General features: G+C 45.3%; 2 protein-coding genes across 4 annotated transcripts in view; one reads left to right on the forward strand and one right to left on the reverse strand.

Annotated features, from left to right (window-relative positions):
• Positions 1-14,765, reverse strand: part of mRpL55 (mitochondrial ribosomal protein L55) — a 51,686-nt gene extending 36,921 nt beyond the window's left edge. For both annotated transcript variants that reach the window (XM_068391072.1, XM_068391071.1), the window contains exons 1-2: positions 14,633-14,765; positions 10,614-10,815 (exon numbers count right to left, since the gene is read on the reverse strand). In XM_068391072.1, the coding sequence (XP_068247173.1) occupies positions 10,614-10,814 (201 nt within the window). In that variant the 5' untranslated portion in view covers position 10,815; positions 14,633-14,765. The remainder of the gene's footprint in view (positions 1-10,613; positions 10,816-14,632) is intronic.
• A 3,381-nt stretch (positions 14,766-18,146) lies between these two features.
• The window catches only part of didum (dilute class unconventional myosin), a 309,989-nt gene continuing 309,350 nt past the window's right edge, over positions 18,147-18,785 (forward strand). For both annotated transcript variants that reach the window (XM_068391077.1, XM_068391078.1), the window contains exon 1: positions 18,147-18,322. In XM_068391077.1, the coding sequence (XP_068247178.1) occupies positions 18,296-18,322 (27 nt within the window). In that variant the 5' untranslated portion in view covers positions 18,147-18,295. The remainder of the gene's footprint in view (positions 18,323-18,785) is intronic.

Genomic DNA, 18,785 nt, shown 5'->3' on the forward strand with positions numbered 1-18,785 from the left:
CCTACTAGGTGAAGAGATAAAGCAGACTCACAAGAGGAGGAAGCTACGATTCTCTTCAAGGAAAGACGATCCCCTAAGGTAAAAAGCCCATGGGTGAAGAGTGAGGAGGAATATCGATTTGAAGGGGTCCAAGGTCTGAAGAATTGTCAGTGGGACTGGAAGGTCTGGTATCAGAAGACTTTGAAGGCGAAGGTCCAAAACTCGATGATCTGATTAAAGAGTATACACTGACTGGGAGAAGCCAGGATCTCCCTCTAAAGAGGAGAGATCAAGCAAACGACAACGCTTCTCTCAGAAAGCAGGATCCGATGAGCTGTGGGGTTTTGTCCATGATGCCCTTGAAGGCGGACGAGGGGGCAACCATAGGAGACTTCTGGTGGGGAAGAGACTCTGAAAGGGCATGCCTCAAAGAGAGGTGTCAGCTGCAACAGAGGAGGACTGACGAGGGGGGAGAAACACCAAAATCGTCTGCTTTCGGATGATGTTTCTCTTCCCAGGAAGGCTACAGAAGTCAAAGGGCATCAGCTCTCTGAAAAGAAGGAACAGTCGATAAATCTCCCAGATGAGGAGCTAAGAGAAATGGCTGGGTCCCGAATGCCCTCCTGAGGAGATCACTATGGAAGACTCCAAGGGGAGAGTCCTGGAGGAAGGAGGAGCTGGCTGAGATTTCTTAGATTCCAAGGAAGACCCTGAAAGAAAAGAATACCTTTTAGCTGAAATCCAAAAGGGTAATTACCTGTTGGTTGTTTATATCTCGTTAAAGTTTTAACTGTTGTATTCCAGCCTTTGCTGTTACCCATTACCTATAAGTAAAAGGCGATGGTTTGTATTTGCATAGGAACAAAGATTAAAAAGGCTTGGATAGGATGCAACAGTATGACTGTACATGTTGCGGTCTATGACAAAAATGAAAAATTTAAAAATAATTTCTATTTTTTCTAACAATACAAACCTTGAGGTCTTTATTAGGGATATACCTTTGGTGAAGCTGGAGGACTACCCAAAATCTTTTAGCTAGAGGTAACTACCTCATCGCTATGCTACCCCGTTCCCACACACACTAGTGATGTCTCATCACTTTTGACTGCAGGCAGGACATTTAGGGGGATAGGTGCTGACAGGCCAAATGTGTATAAAGAGCTCAATGTTTATAATGTTAGGAAAAATACAAATTATTTTCAATTTTCTCATTTGTTCTGACACAAAATACAAACCCTTCCGATCTTCATTAGGGATGACTCAACCGTTAGGTGGGTGGAAGTCTGAACCTACTGGTTTTTGACACAGGGTTTTCCCCTACGTGCTCTGCATGTATGAAGGAGAAACCCTAACACCTCGTTAATTTACGTGCACGGCACGGTATAGCAGCCTGAGCAATCTGTGTGATTGTGTGATACTAGCACTGTAACTCATCTAGGTAAGAATTCTCAAAAGTGTACGAATCTTAGAATCACCCATAGACTTTACCCAATCTCACCTTCCCAGGGGGGGTATATGGGGACGCAAAAAATGACAAATTTGAAGATAATTTGTATTTTTCCTTACCATACAAACCTTAGCTATTTACAAAGGGTTTACTTTTAGCGCAGCTGAAATGACGAGCCAATAGTTTTTAACGAGGGTTAATTACCCCCGCGCTAGTTAGCGGGGGGTGGGGAAGGGTAGCTTGCTACCCCTCCCCCCTCCACACACCGGTGACTTGCTTCACTTCACTTAGAGGTAGGACTTGACTTGGGGGTCAGGGATGGCGGGCACATATGTGTAAATAGTTAAGGTTTGTATGGTTAAGAAAAATACAAATTATCTTCGAATTTGTCATTTGTTCCGTAACCGAAATACAAACCACGCTATTTACAAAGGGTGACTTACCCCTTAGGAAGGGTGGAAAGTCCCCAGCCTTACTGACTTCGGCTTGCCGGGGGCTCGATCCCTCAGTGAGCAGCACTAGAGAGAGGGAGCGCCTGTACCTCACAGGTTCCTAGCATCGCTAGGAACGAGTGGCCTACATAAGCAGTGTGAGGAGGAGAGTGTGACTCGTCCTATGAAGTTGACCTTGAGACCTTCAGATAGGAATTCTAGGATAGGACGTTCACCATACCACCTCGTCAGGGTATGGGAAACGCAACAGTATTAAGCTCAATACTAGGAGCACAAAGAAGCATGGGTTACCTGCAGAGGTCGAGGTCAGCTATGCGAGGACCAGGATGCTGCTTCCCCAAGAGAGGGGAGAATGAAGAAAGAAGTAAGGGTCAGACATACTCTTTCATTCACGCAGACTAAGACCGGGTAACAACGCCCTCAACCTACTGCTACTTGTCCAAAAAGGAACCTGAGGTTAGACCAGCTGTTGTGCAGCCACCACAGGGCCGATAGAAAACGTATCGAGGCTCCTGTGGGTCATGTCTTGCAGGTAGTGGGCTGTGAAGGTCGTTTGATGCTTCCAGACCCCAGCTTGAAGTATCTGCGTCACAGAGAAGTTTCTCTTGAAGGCCAGGGATGTAGTAATACCCCTGACATCGTGGGCCCGAGGGCGACGTGACGGAGGAGGGTCAGGATTCAGGGCATGGTGGATAACCCTTCGAATCCAAGCTGAGATGGTGTTCCTGGTGACCCTCCTCTTTGTCCTGCCTGTGCTCACAAACAAAGCTCACACATGAGGACGGACTGCAGCCGTTCTCTTCAAGTAGTACCTCAGACACTTCACTGGGCATAGTAGCAGCTGGTCTGGGTCGTTTGTTACAGAACGGAGACTCGCGATCCTGAAAGAGTCGAACCGAGGATCCGGCACTCTAGGATTCTGAGTCTTGGCCACAAACTCAGGGATGAACCTGAACGTTACCTCCCCCCATCCCCTTGAATGGGCGATGTCGTACGAGAGACCATGAAGTTCACTAACTCGCTTGGCCGAGGCCAAGGCGAGTAGGAAAGCCGTCTTCCAAGACAGATGGCGATCGGAGGCCTGGCATAATGGCTCGAAGGGAGGTCTCTTGAGAGACCTGAGGACTCGAACCACGTTCCAAGGAGGGGGTCTCACTTCCGACTGGGGGCAGGTAAGCTCATAGCTACGTATGAGTAAAGAGAGTTCTAGCGATGAAGATATATCCACGCCCTTCAATCTGAAGGCCAAGCTTAAGGCTGAGCGATAGCCTTTCACTGCCGAGACAGAAAGACGCATTTCTTCTCGCAGATACACGAGGAAGTCCGCTATTGCTGGAATAGTGGCATCGAGTGGAGAGATACCCCTTCCACGACACCAACCACAAAAGACTCTCCACTTCGCTTGGTAGACTCCCTCAGAGGACCTTCGCAGGTGCCGAGACATTCTCTCCGCAACCTGTTGCGAAAAGCCTCTCTCCGCGAGGAGACGCTGGATAGTCTCCAGGCGTGAAGCCGAAGCGAAGCTACGGCCCTGTGAGGGACACCGGAGTGGGGTTGTCTGAGAAGCTCGTGTCGTGGAGGAAGCTCCCTTGGGAGTTCCGTCAGGAGTTGCAGAAGGTCCGGAAACCATTCCGCGTGATGCCATAGCGGAGCTACTAGAGTCATGGAACAGTTGACCGATAGTCTGGTCCTGTTGAGCACCATTCTCATTAGACAGAATGGTGGGAAGGCGTACACGTCGATGTTGTCCCACCGTTGCTGGAAAGCATCTTGCCAGAGTGCCTTGGGGTCCGGGACTGGTGAGTAGTACAGGGGCAGCTTGAAGTTCAAGGCTGTCGCGAACAAATCCACCGTCGGGGAACCCCACAAAGTCAGGACTCTGTTGGCTATCTGAGGATCCAAAGACCACTCGGTACTCACTATCTGCGAAGCCCTGCTCAGACTGTCGGCGAGCACATTCCTCTTGCCAAGAATGAAGCGAGCTGATAGTGTTATCGAGTGGGTTTCGGTCCACCTCAGAGTCTCTACTGCAAGATGGGATAGCTGTTGCGAAAAAGTGCCTCCCTGCTTTAGATCCAGTGTACACATGAAGTCTTGTGGTCTCACCGCAAGTCTGACCGTGTCTGCTGTCTCCATGCTGAACCATGCTGAACCGGGTTTGTTTGACAAACCTGTTCAGAGCTGAGAGATCGATGACGGGTCTCCAGCCTCCAGTAGCCTTCTTTACAAGAAAGAGTCGACTGAAGAAGCCTGGGGAGCCGTCGACGACCTCCTGGAGAGCACCCTTCTCGAACATGGCCTCGACTTCGGCCTGAAGGGCCAGCCCCTTTGGCGATCCCAAGGCATAGGAGCTCAACGACACTGGATTCGCTGTCAGGGGAGGTTGAGATGACGTGAACGGGACGCGATAACCTTGGCCGATCACTGAGACCGTCCAAGCATCGGCCCCGTGTTGCTGCCACCTGCTGACGCAACGCTGAAGGCATCCCCCCACAGGTGGACACGCAGGGAGACTGCTACCCCTAGGGCTTGCAGCCGCGGCCGCCACCCCTAGGAGTCTTGCCTCCCCTGGAGGACTTACCGCCTCTCTTGACCTTGGCTGGAAAGGGCTGGGGCTTAGACACCACTTTCTTAGCTGCCGGTGCCTGTTTGGGAGCCTTACGAGGCTGTTGCTGCTGTTGTGGCGGGGCTGGAGGCTTATAGGGCCGAGTTGTAAGGGCCCTGTGGAGGAGGGAGTCCGTGCTGGATTTCCTCCACCTCTCAGCCGTTCGCTCCAAGTCTTGAGGCTCAAACAGGCTCTCCCCCAGAAGGGAAGCATGTCGGAGCCTACACACATCTACGGCGGGGACCTTCAGATGGAATCTCTCAGACACAGCATCGCGACGCTTCAACACCGAATTGGCCCACAGGGTGGTAACCTGGTGCGCCAAAAACTCGATGGAGCGGGTGCCCGAGAGCAAGAAGGTCTCTAGGGCCTTCCTATTGGTCTCCTTGGACAAGTCCTCCGATCGCAATAGGATGCCCAGAGATCCTAGCCAGAAGTCCAGCCACGAAGTGGCCTGCATGGCACACTTAGCGACCTTCTCGTGGTTAAGGATCTCTGCCGCCGAGAACGACACCTGCCGGGCAGAGAGTTTCTCAAGGGGAACTCCCTTCGCCAGCTCCTCCACAGAGTGATGGAGAGGAAGAGCGAGGTTGTGCTCACCCAGGATCTCGAAATACCTCCTCTGCTGAAGGCGAGGAGGAGGGATGAGCTTGTTCCCGGCAGTGGAACGACTGGAGGAGGCAAGAAGTGCGAGCTGAGCGTTGGCCCTAGCCCTGGCACTCTTCAGCCCCCGAGACCAGGGCAGAGCTGCACTGGTCTTAAGGGCCTTCCGAACGTCAAACACTTCATCCAGAATCGTGTCTTTGCCTTCACGGGGGGCGATGACTGGATCCGTAAGTCTGTTAAGTTGCCTTATCAGGCTTAGAACCTGCCAGAAGGCATGTTCGGACTCTTGCTGTTCTCCTCCCTGCGGGCTGGCAGCTAAGTCTCCTGCCCCAGGAATCTCTTCCTGGGGTGATACGTGGACATTCCCCTGGGTAGTCGTGGGTTCCTGACGCATCCTTGCAGAGGATTTAGGGACGGTCTTGGAATCCTTGGGTTCCCTCCTGGGAGGAATACAGGATCCCAACAACGAGGTTCGAGGGGCCCTTTCCTCACGAGACGATTCTCCTGCCTGAAGCGAAGTCTCCCCCCCTGGTGCCGAGGAGAAGACTACCGCCCCACTGGACTCACCTGAGGACGGAAAGGCCTCGTCCACGGGAGAAGGAGAGTACACTCGTGCAGAAGGGACCTTCGAGACCGACCTCTTGGGAACCAACTTCGCCCTGGGGGAAGTCACCACGAAGTCCACTCCTCTATTTCTCTTCAGCGTAGGAGAGACAGCCGCTGGTTTGTTACCCTGGACGGCGAGTGCTGGTTTCATAACCCTCACTAACGCCCGTGCCAGCGGACCAAACCAAGACTGCTGCTCCAAGGACATAGAGTCCGAAATCCTCGCTAAAGGGAAAGGGATCGGGCGATCCTTTGGAGTGGACACGACGGTACCTGCCTGAAAAGAAGGTGGGGAAGAATGCTGTACTGACCTGTCTTTGTCCTGCACTACCAACCTGTGCTTGGATGGAGGTGATCCCGAGTGCCGTCTAGGAGCACGCGTCCCTGCTGCTACCACCGGCTGTGGAATTCGCCGCGAACGATGGTCGCGCGAGGGCGAATGGTCGCGCGAAGGCGAATGGTCGCCTGGGAGCGCGGGCGCGCAGGCGAGTGGTCGCGCGGGCGTGCAGGCGAGCGATCGCGCGGGCGCGAGGGTGGGCAGGTAAATGAACACGTATCCGAGGCGACGAACGCAAGCGTTGGCGCGACGGCGAGGGATCGTGCTGCCGCGTAGGTGAGGAAGATCGCTGGCGATGTAGATCCACAGGCGATCGATGACGAGCTGGTGAGTGCAGTCGCTCAAGTTGGCGATGGCGCGATGTGGTATGTCGACCCACTGGTGTGCGATGGTGAGCAGCATGCGCAGGTGAATGACCGCGTAATGGTAAGCGATGGCGAGCAGCATGCGCAGGTGAATGATCGCGTGATGGGGTGCGATGGTGATCAGCATCCGCAGGAGGGCGATCGTTCAGGGTTGTGCGATGAGGAGCAGCATGCGTAAGCGGGCGATCGTGCAGGGGCAAGCGATGGCGAGCAGCATGCGCAGGTGAATGATCGAGTGATGGGGTGCGATGGTGATCAGCATCCGCAGGAGGGCGATCGTTCAGGGTTGTGCGATGAGGAGCAGCATGCGTAAGCGGGCGATCGTGCAGGGTTGTGCGATGGCAAGCAGCATGCGCAGGAGGGCGATCGTGCAATGGTGAGCGATGGCGAGCAGCATGTGCAGGCGGGCGATCGCGCGATGGCGAGCTAGAAGCTGGCGAAGCATGTTCTTTCAGGAGCGTTGGCGAACGTCGGCGCGCTAGTTGTCGCTGTTGAATAGGCGATACTAAGATCGCCTGTGCGCGCTGGCAAGCAGGTGAACGCTGGCCAGGAGGTAATCGCGGGCACGTAGGTGATCGCTGGCGAGCAGAAGGTCGACGCGTGTCCTGTGAGAGGACAGGTGGTGCGGCGCGTTCACGAGCAGGAACGGGAAGATCGCTGGCGCGTTGGCGAACATGTGTTTCTGACACACGCGCAGCACGATGTTGCGTAGCCACAGGACCCGGCAGATGGTGAGCAGGGAGTTCAGCAGGAACTAAAGGGTGGTCAGAGACCGCAGGGCGAGGGTCCTCAAATGAGCGCTGACGCTCGGAAGAGAGCTGATGAGCAGGAGAGCGCTGGCGAGGGGGGCGAACATCAGGAGAGAGCCGACGAGCAGGTGAGCGTCGGCGAGCAGGAGAGTCTTGGCGAGCAGGAGAGTCTTGGCGAGCAGGAGAGTCTTGGCGAGCAGGAGATCGTCGACGAGCAGTTGAGCGCTGGCGAGCAGGAGAGCACTTGTGCGCTAGCACTGCTCGCGTAAGGGAAGAATCCCTTAGCCCCGAAGGGACCGTTGCCCGTCGGGTGACGAGTTCTCCAGAAGGCGAAGATCCGGCAGGAGATGGTGAGCGGTCTGCAGAGAGGTTCAAGGAGGGCGGAGCAGTAGGTTGAGGCTGACGAGGAGAGTCCCCCCCGGAGGACGAAGACCCAAAAAGGCGCCTCTTAGTCACCCTGTAAGGGGAAGGGAGGCCCTTGTGGCGTAGAGGGTGGTGAGCCTTACGGCGGAGGCGGCCTCGGGGGAGATCGTCGGGACCATCGGTCCTCCGAAGGGGAGTCTCCGTCAAAACACTTCCCTCAGAAGGAAGCTGAGCAGCAGTCGAGACCGAAGGACTCACTTCCCCCTTCGAAGGATGTACGGAAGGAGGAGGAGAGCCTTTAGCACCATCACCAGCAACAGCACCTGCGGCGGAAGGCCCAGCCACGTCGGAGGCCTCTGTCACCACGACGTCGACATTAGACAGAGGGTCTACCTCTGCTACCACCGGCGACTGCTTAACAGCGGCCCCCAGTGAGACAAGGTCAATAAGAGCGACCCTGGAGGGCAAGCCCTTAAGCCTCAGGGACGACCAAATCTGTAAAAGATCATCACTGGATAAGGCATTATCAATAACCTCCCCCGGAGGAGGAGAGGGAACCGCCTTGCTATGGGAGGCGACGCCCTCTCCCCCCACCGAAGGTCGGGAAACAGAACAAGGGCCTGTGCTCCCACTCGAACGACTCTCCTTAGGAGGCGGACGAGGGGGAGCTTCGGAGGAGGTTTGGGCGGCGGAAGAAGAGTCCCGAGAACCTTCCTCCTTCAAGGCTAACCCCGGAGGAGAACGGTCTCTCTTGGACTTCTTCTTACCCCGACGGCCAAACCTCTCCCACTGGGAGGCAGACCACTCCCTGCACTCACGGCGCATGTTCTCCTGGTCACACCGTCGGCCCCGACATTGAGGGCAGAGGGTGTGTGGATCCGTATTAACGTCCGACGTGAAAGTCCCACAAGGACGGCCAGCAACTCCAGGGCATGTACGCATAGTAAAGAAAATAACTGAAGGTCAACTTCCAACCAACACACACGCTGAAAAGAAAAAGCAGAAAATTAAAGGCTGTCACGAAGGCGATGAGAAGACACGTCTGATCACCGCCGAGCCAAAAGTGAAGTGAAGCAAGTCACCGGTGTGTGGAGGGGGGAGGGGTAGCAAGCTACCCTTCCCCACCCCCCGCTAACTATCGCGGGGGTAATTAACCCTCGTTAAAAACTATTGGCTCGTCATTTCAGCTGCGCTAAAAGTAAACCCTTTGTAAATAGCGTGGTTTGTATTTCGGTTACGGAACAAATATAATTTCTATAGCAGGTTACACAAGGGAAATGGTTTCACCTACAGAAGGAGGAGGCCAGCTTATAAAGGACCGTAGGTGCTGTTCCCCAAGAGAGATGAAGATGAAAAAAAAGATAGAGCCAGTCATTCTTAAACATTCATCCCAGACTAATCCCAGGTAACCTCTGCCTTCAACCATCTGCAACATGTCTACCAAAGTGCCAGAGGTATTTAATCCACTCGTTGTACAGCCACCAAAAGGCCAATGGAGAACGAAGATTAACTGGCAAGCGATAAACAGTCGGAGAATGACGAGCAGCTTACGAATCACGAACAGCTGGCGAGTGATGAGTGACAGGAGAACGCTGCAAGACTGGTGAACACCGCAAGGCTAGCAAAAGCCAAGTCAAAGGAGAGTCCAAATAAGCAAGCCAGTGTCAAGAACAAGTACGCTGTCGGCGAGACTGTCGATGAAGATCTCGCGATGACAAGAGATGAGGCAAGTCACAAGGTGACGACTGACGGTCTCTAGAGGAAGGACAATCTCAGGGTAACAGGTGACAAAGAACGTCTACTGGGCGATAGAGAAATCTTTGGTTTCTAGAGGAACTGAAGAGACGTCTACTGGCAGGTGGTGAAGGAGAATGTCTGGAATGTCGAGGAGGACTAAGCTCTCTGGGAGCTCGTCACCAACAGAGAAGCTCCTCTGCAGGGAGAGGCATGACGGCGTCCATAAGTTCTCTGGAACGGGGTCTTTCACTCTAGGATGAGAGAGCTGCCCAACCACAGGAGAGACCTGCCTCGGACTGTGCTCCATCCCCGACAGAAGAGTCACCTCACCATGGGGAGGGAGCGGAGTCTTTGGCAACAGCAGCAGACAAAGGCAATGGGCGGAATCCTTCGGCGGTCAAAGTGGACAACACCCCAGGATCACGCTGAGCCACACTCAACGGTCACAAGAGTTCTGCTTGCGCGGGAGCCAGTGTCTGCTTCCCCTCAGCACTAAGTTGAAGGAGTTCCAGCAATGCCTCCTTCGATGGGGGACCGGTCATACTCAATACTCAGCAATGGCCAAACCTGTAACAGATCAGAGAGTGAAAAAGCTCCACTTGAGGGGAGGAGCAGAACTACTTCTCTGGGGGGAAGCAGTCGAGCTGTCCCTGACCTCGTGTTAGCTGGTCTACCCTTCTACTCAATCTTTCCCAAGGGAGACCGATCGAGCAAGAGCTTCGGGAAGAGTACGGGGGATCAAAGGAGACGTCCTAAGTTTCCTCAACTTTGAGGACTCCGAAGGCGAAGAATCTCTCTTGGTCTTCTTCTTTTGCCGGTGCCCAAACCTCTCCCACTGGGAGGTAGACCACTCCTGGCATTCAGGGCAGGTGTTGTCTTGATCATAATGCCACCCTCAGCAAATCAGACACAGCAAATGCAGATCTCTCTCCACGGAGGACATGAAAGTCTCACAGGAGCGGCCCTCCGGTCCTGGACAAGTCCGCATGAGGACGGTCAAGGAGAGAGCACACATACGCTGAAAATAAAATGAACAAGAGCAATTAAGCGGCAATGTCCGTTCTCCATCGAGCCAAAGCAAAAAGTGATTACCCTCCACCCCCCGCTAACTAGAGGGTGGAAGTTAACCCTCGCTAAAATTCTCATGGCTCGTATTTCAGCTTCGCCGAAAGTAATATCCCCTATAAATAGCGTTGGTTTGTATTAGTGACGGAACAATTTAAATTTTCATCAGCCCTATTGTTGACAATGTAAAAATGAAAACAAAATACAGTACTTTGTCCAAAACCTATTACCATCAAAGATGTTCATATTAACATGGGATTCAAATGTACAGTAATACCAATCAGAGAAGCACTTATGCTTACCTTTATAATCTGTCGAGGTTCACAGTAACGAATTGTTATGGTTGATCCATCCATTTGAACTAGTGTTGTTGGATACATCCGAGTATACGTAAGGCGTCCTATACGGGCTATACTTGTTCGATGGCAATTTATGTTCATTTTAGCTGATGTGGAAAAGCCACGTATCAATGAGCCAACTGCACTGCATGCCGAGATATTCATCCTAAGAAAATAAGAATTCAAATATGGTATTCTCTATAGGGTATAAGATGAAGAAGCTTTAAAAGGCTATGTCAATATCAGGGCATAGAAATAAATCTGTACATATGACTTTGAACGTCATTGACATACATAAGGAGAGCAAAGGGAATTACCTTACATATACAGTAGATATCATTAGTTATCCAACATACATCTTACATAAATTCTTGTGTGTTTCAGCATTATTTCAACTAGTTATGATGGTAAATATCAAGAAGAAATTCAATTCTATGGCAAACAAAATCTATTTCCAAACACAAACCTCTTAACTTATATCATAAATTTCATTAGCTTCAAATGCAGAAGCGAGGCATATCATTTCAAAATGCTCTTCATAAAACACTGTAAAAATTGTGTTTCATGTCACCTGATTCCTGACTCATCTAGAGGACACCTGTTCTCTAGTTTACAGTTTGCTTTGGCAGTGACCTAGGTGTTTGAGATGCTCTTCTCCTTATTTGGAATGCCATACAGAAATCCTGGCATTCACATGATTGACCTCAACTTTAGTTCTATACACTACTGCTTTTAACAATGTTGACCATGTGGGCCCTTGTATTCAAGTTTGAACAATGGGTGTTGGAAATTTTTCCTTAGCTTTAAAGGTAGTAGGTTGGCCAGACCACCAGCCACCTACTGAGATACTACAGCTAGAGAGTTATTGGGTACTTTGACGGGCCAGACAGTACTACACTGAATATCTCTCTCTCTAATCATGGCTCACTTTCCTTTGCCTACACATACACTGAATAGTCTGGCATATTCTTACCACAATCTCCTTTGTCCTCATACACCTGACAACACTGAGGTTACCAAACAATTCTTCTTTGCTCAAGGGGTTAATTACTGCACTGTATTGTTCAGTGGCTACTTTCCTCTTGGTAATGGTAGAAGAGACTCTTAAACTATGGTAAGCAGCTCTTCTAGTAGAAGGACACTCCAAAATCAAACCATTATTCTTTAGTCTTGGGTAGTGCCATAGCATCTGTACTATGGTCTTTCACTGTATTGGGTTAGTGTTCTCTTGCTTGAAGGTATACTAGGCCACACTATTTCTATCTTATTTCTCTTCCTCTTGTTCTTTTTTTCAAATTTTCATAGTTTACATAAGAAAGATTTAATTTAATGCTGTTATTCTTCTTAAAAATTTTTATTTCAATTGCTCATAAATTCTCTGGTAGTTTATTTATTTCCTTGTTTCCTTTCCCAACTGACTATTTTCCCTGTTGGAGCCCTTGGGCTTATAGCATCCTGCTTTTCCAACTAGGGTTGTAGCTTCGCTAGTAATAACAATAATAATATTAAACTTTTTTTTTGTAATACTTTACAAAGAGTAGCTATTAATGGACCTTAGGTTGATTCCACGAATGTAATATCTAGTGTTGGCCCTCCACTATTCATACTTAATAGTATATCCAAATGGTATGTGGTTTGGCCAACAAAACAAGCTTGCTGTCAATATATATGATGCTACTCTATTTCCACCAAACCCTTCTCATAAATTTTTACTGTAGTTTTCTGAAACTCAGAAGCAAAATTTTGGTAAATATTTTATACCGTAATCCTTTGGCTATCGCAAGTGTTGAGTTCCAGGCCCACTGCGATAGCCTGAAAACTGCGAAGAAAATACGAAAAGCTAAGGTATACAGTACTGTACTACATTTTTTCCTTACTTTATAAATTTTTCATACCTTTTTTATCTTTATAAATCCTCCCCAATCACCCTTACTTGATCACTTTTTAAGCTACTGTAAAACTTGTTTTTACTGTACTTTAGACACATCCTAACATATACATAAAGAAAAAAAATTGGAATCAAAGAACTCGCCAGAAAAGACACCTAAACTTGATTAATGATAACGATTAAAAGAGCAGTACTGAAGTATGTAGATGATGATGAGGTACATGTACTGCAAAGCAAAGCAAACAGAGCAGTGAATACTGCTCTTCTGAAAACAACAATTCAGCAGGTCTTTCATCGGGAGGCGCATACATTATCTTTGTCATCGTCCAGTGAGGTAACTTTTATTTCCACTGATGGAGTAGTGCTCGTGTCTTCTGTTTTTTTTTTTTTTTTTCCGGGTGAGAAACATAGTGATCAGCAATTGCCTTTGCTTAGGCAACAGGATATTCTTATAAACTTCCATGGCTCCATTGATTGCATTTCTGAACTGGAACGCATAAATCAACAGAGGTTCCTAATCTTCGGCCATCATCTTAAGTTTTTTTTTTTTGTAATTTTTCTAGATTTGAGAGGCATTCTAGAGTTAAGCCGACTTCATCTTTTTCCATAGGATCTTCATGCTCTACTTCTTCGTCCTCACTAGCAGACTTCATTCATCTCCATCAGATTTTTATTTATTAACAGATCTGAGTGAGCCTTAATCAGGTAATTTACATAGTCGTTAGTCATATCTGCAAAGCCTTTTCCTCCAAGCAATTTCACCAACCTCGCTGCCTTATCTACTGCCGGGTAAGGGGTTTTGTCCACTTATGACCATTTCTGTCCACAATTTCTTCCAGCAAGCATTGAGTATTTCTTTCTTAATTTCAGAGCCTTTGTAGTTTGTTGGGACAAACTGCAAAACCCCACTTTAAAAAGGGAAAGACACAACACCACCACCTAACCTAAGGTTCCTCACCTAACCTAAACCAGGTCCACACCTAACCTAACTTAGGAGTTGTATCCTTACCTACTTACCTGGGGGTATGACCCTTGCAAACCCTCCTTAGACACCGTATTCTTAGCTTATCCTGTCCCAACGAACTACATTCACCTTTTAATCTTGTCTGGATATTTCAGAGATAATGCAATGGAGTACCCACCCCAGTTCTCCTTCAGCAAGAAGCTATCATCCACACCTATAGACTCAAACAGATGTTGCAAGGAGTTTTGCTCATCAAATGCCTTGAAAGCACGAATAATGGCTAGATACAATGACTGAAGCCTTTACATATCAGCAGCCAGTTCCCTCTGCTTGTATAATAAATGGATGCCAACTAACCTAACCTTTCCCCCCCTAACCTAACCTACAAGCCATGTCCTTACCTAGGGCCCTTTGTATAATAGCGGCCAATTCCTCCAGCCTGCATTAAAAATGAGCGCCAATTAATCTCAACTTCCCTTCCCAACCTAACCTACAAACTGTATTCTTACCTAACGGGAGGGATAATGCCCCCCTGCGACTCCCCTTACCTGCCGTATTCTTAGTAGGCCGTCATCATGCTTATAGGTGACCGCTGTCAAACACACACCCCCCTGGCCCACTTCCCTAACAGGAGCGGCTAATGGACCCCTGCAGCCCCCTTACACCGCCGTATTCTAAGTCAGCCGTCATCATACATGCAGGTGGCTACAATTATACATACACCCCCAAATGGATGAATCAGCAATATTATGTTCGAATCAAATAATCTAAATTAACATAAGATTAGCTTAGCTAATGAGGTTAGGTTCCAGACCACGATACAGCCACCTAAGACCAAGTAATTACTTATGAGTATTATCTATATAAGATAGTGCAAGGACTTCTTCCTAAGTGTTTTTTTTTTCAATTTCAGAGGATATATATTAGAAAAATATAAAAATTATCTTAATTGTTCGAACTCCTTTAGCCAGACGGACAAGGTGTCAAAGAAAACTCGTTTCTTAGCTCTATACAAACGAGAAATCTACATTTACTAAACTTAATTCCTATGAAATAAGGATTTCTTCCTTAATGGGAAATAATACATCATAAATAAATGTTTTATATATAAAAAAAACAAGTAAAACTTACGTTTTTGTGGCAGGCAGACGGCTCTCAAAGGTAATGCTTAACAATATCAAAGTTGACGTCAGTTCTCTGTAACGGCTCTTCTATTTCATGAGTAATATACGCTTTCCTTTGTTTCAATAATTCTATTAATCTTTTTTTTCAATCCATACTATAATACTTTTTGCACTATCCTTCCAAAATTTCCTTCATTAGATAATATTTTACCAACTAATTTATATCTGCCCTCTTCATGTAGTTTTTACAAGGTATTTTTTTCTTTTCCATGTAGCATATTCTTGAAAAATAGAAATAGGAACATAAAGATTCATTTATTTATGTCTATTTATAATAAATGTTATTTTCTATATTATATAACTGATCTGATTGGAACGTTTTATATGTTTTTCTTTGATTTTCTATCATATTTCATGCAAGTATTCTGGTTAAAATCTATTTATTTTACAGTTTTTTTTTCCACATATTCTTTAATTAAAAACTAGTATGGTTTACACTAGCCTATTTCTTTTAATTGTACCCTATTGGTTTTACAAAACTACTACCAGAACATACTCTACTTTCATTGAAATTAACAGAGATTAACAAAAGTATGAATATAATGGAATTGTTTGTTATGGATGAATGATATTAAGAACAAAAGAATGATTCTGCTTAAATAATTGTTAAGCAGCTGAAAACATTTGTAAACCTATACAATCATAGCACCAAAAGAAAAATAATCTATTCTGATGTCGAGCAGAAGTAAATAAATAGGCTTACTAGGTAAAAATCTATTCTGATGTCGAGCAGAATTAAAAAATAAAAAATTGCTTTGCTAGAAATAGATAAATGCAGGATGATAGAGCATATTGGAACATATTATGAATACATAGAGATGCAACTTTGAAAAAAAAAGGAAGACATATCCATGGTCTATAGTAATAAGCCTATACTTTGACCGTAAGCTGGTTTAGAATGAATGGCTATTTCAGGGAGTTGTTGAATGTGGAAGACAAGAAGGGGCAGATATAACCGGATTAAGAGGTTGATGTAAGTATTTTACTTCTGTTTACAGTGACTGGAGATAAAATTAGGAATTTATATATGAGATTTTAAGAATGGTCAGTTACGGCAGTAATAGTGAAATTTTGAAACCAATTATATGCCTTGGTGTGTAAGGTATTTGTACACTAATAATCTATCGAGAATTTTATCAGGGAATTTATTAAATTTATTGAAGTACAAAATTCTGTTGTAATTTTATTTAAAAAGTCAATGCTAAATTTGATGTAAAATTTGAATATCTAAATGGTAAATTTACCAATATTTACAAATTTACCAATGAAGGCCATATTTACCAACAGAGAACAAGAAAACACTGAACAAATTAAGACATAGAAGTCTAGAAAAGGTTTAGGAAAGAACAGATAGGCCTAATATTGAATTAATGCAAGAGTAGCCTACACACCAAACAGGCATCAGAGATGCTGCAAGATAAGTAAGTGGTAGGCCTAAAAATAAGTGGTTGATAAAAGTTTATAAACTTCTTTATTATCATATAAATTTCCGTTTGTTGATTACACACGCACACAACACATACTGAATATATAGCCTATATCTATCTATCTATCTATCTATCTATCTATCTATCTATCTATCTATCTATCTATCTATATATATATATATATATATATATATATATATATATATATATATATATATATATATATATATATATATATATATATATATATATATATATATCTAATGTAATTCCTTGTGGGAGGCTCAATCTTAATATGACTAATTCTCGCATTACTTGAGATTATTACATTTTCTGTCCGTATTTACTGATGTAAACATTTTAATTTACTATTTATTTTGTTAAATAGAAATCAATCATATTTGTATTTAATTCTTATATTCTTTTTACAAAAATCAACGTACAATTAGTTAAGGCAAGACAATTTGTTCTTAAACCACTCCTTCCACCAAGAAATATTTCGTCTCTTTCTTGCATATGGTCGCTTTAGATTTCACTGTCCAATACTAATTAATCAACTTAATTATAATCTATTTCAAAACGTGACTACGCAACAAAAGTTGTGCTATCTTTTACTTTGAAATTCGTAGGTGAAAAATTTCATAAACCACCTGCTGTTACAAAGATCTGCAAGTAAGGGGGAATTCGCCCAGTACTTCTAGTTGGTTCAGAAACTCGCCGATAGATGTCGCTAATGAGTCTCTCTCTCTCTCTCTCTCTCTCTCTCTCTCTCTCTCTCTCTCTCTCTCTCTCTCTCTCTCTCTCTCTCTCTCTCTCTCTCTCTCTCTCTCTCTCTCTCCATACACACACAAACACACACACACACACACACACACACACACACACACACACACATATATATATATATATATATATATATATATATATATATATATATATATATATATATATATATATATATATATATATATATATATATATATATATATATATATATATATATACATATGTGTGTGTGTGCGCGTGTGTAAATCATCCTCTTCAGCCCTTACTAGTCCACTGCAGGGCAGGACAACGGCCTCAGACATGTCCTTCCACTAGCATCTGTACTTTAAGGTCTTTCTATGCCAGTCCACACCCGCAAACTTTCTTAGTTCCTCAGTTTGTCGTCTTCTCTTCCTTCCCCAGCTTCTTTTGTAATCTCTATGGACCCATTCTGTTATTTCCAATGTTCATCTGTTATGTCATTTTCGTTATATATCCTGCCAATGTCCATCTTTTTTTCCTATGTGTTATTAGAATATCCTCTACTTTAGCTTGCTCTCGTATCCATGTTGATCTTTTTCTGCTTATTAGTGTTATTCCTGCCATTATTCTTTCCTTAGCGCTCTGGGTTCTAACTAGCTATAAACAAGTTAATATTGGGAGGACCATCTGATTAAATATTTTTCTTTTTAGAGAAAGTGGCATATAATATATATATATATATATATATATATATATATATATATATATATATATATATATATATATATATATATATATATATATATATATATATATATATATATATATATATATCCTGTCTACTGCAACAAATGTACTAATTACTTATATATTTTTTTATTGTTGAACAATCAGTAAGCTTTACCAGAAGAATATTGATAAATAGCCATAAGACAGTCAGCAAGCTTTATCAGAGGAGTATTGATAAATAGCAGTTTATTTAATTTAATATTTTATCTTGACCTTCCCCATGCAGTATTTTCAATCAAATAATGGATCTCTCTCTCTCTCTCTCTCTCTCTCTCTCTCTCTCTCTCTCTCTCTCTCTCTCTCTCTCTCTCTCTCTCTTTCTGTATGTGTCACTAATTTGTCCCAACGGAAAGATTGGCCAAAACTGTCTGACCTAGAGACCCAGTTAATGCAAAAATAGAAATATAAAAAGAATATTTTATCTTATTCCCCTAAAAAATAGAGGAGTTTCCCTTCTCCCTCACATCAGAATGTTTAGTTCAAGTCTTCGCCGACAGGTGGCAGCACAGTCCGAGTTGTGTTTAGTGTCAGAGAGCTGTCAAGTGCAAAGCAGCCAGTGCATATCGACCTGTGTTCCCAATTCCTCGAAATTATACGCTGACAATTGATCTAATTTAATGGATTAAATAAAGTGACACTCTCCAGGGATGTCTGTCCGTGAGCTTTACGTGAAGGTAAGTCATATCCGTGGGAACGTTTTGCCACAGGAATGACCGGTTGGGGTCAAAGTGGTTTTTCCTGTCAAGTGAGGTCACAATCTCCCTCCTCCTCCCCCTATCACATGGGGACGTTTATTTTATTTTTATTCGATTTTCCTTCCCTTTTTTTATTTCTTCTGTTTTAATTTGCGTTGCATCGTTTTAAATTGCATCGTCGTCCTAAAGTTAGTTTTTAGGCTAACAAAAATTCGAACGTTTCCTAAGACTATTTCAACAGCTGATCTTTGGCCTAATTATGACGCAGTCGTTGAAATTTATTAATTTTAATTAAATTTTTGGTTATTTGTATACATTTAGTTGTCTGGTTTCCTCCTGTACTCCCAGGTAGGCCTACAGCTCCTGTAGGTCAGGTCCTGCAGGCGTTTAGGCCTAGCCTAATTGAAATATAATTTCACAGATAGGCTATCGATTCTCCAAG

Source organism: Palaemon carinicauda, chromosome 17 (assembly GCF_036898095.1).
Source record: "Palaemon carinicauda isolate YSFRI2023 chromosome 17, ASM3689809v2, whole genome shotgun sequence".
In the NCBI taxonomy this organism is placed as follows: domain Eukaryota; kingdom Metazoa; phylum Arthropoda; class Malacostraca; order Decapoda; family Palaemonidae; genus Palaemon; species Palaemon carinicauda.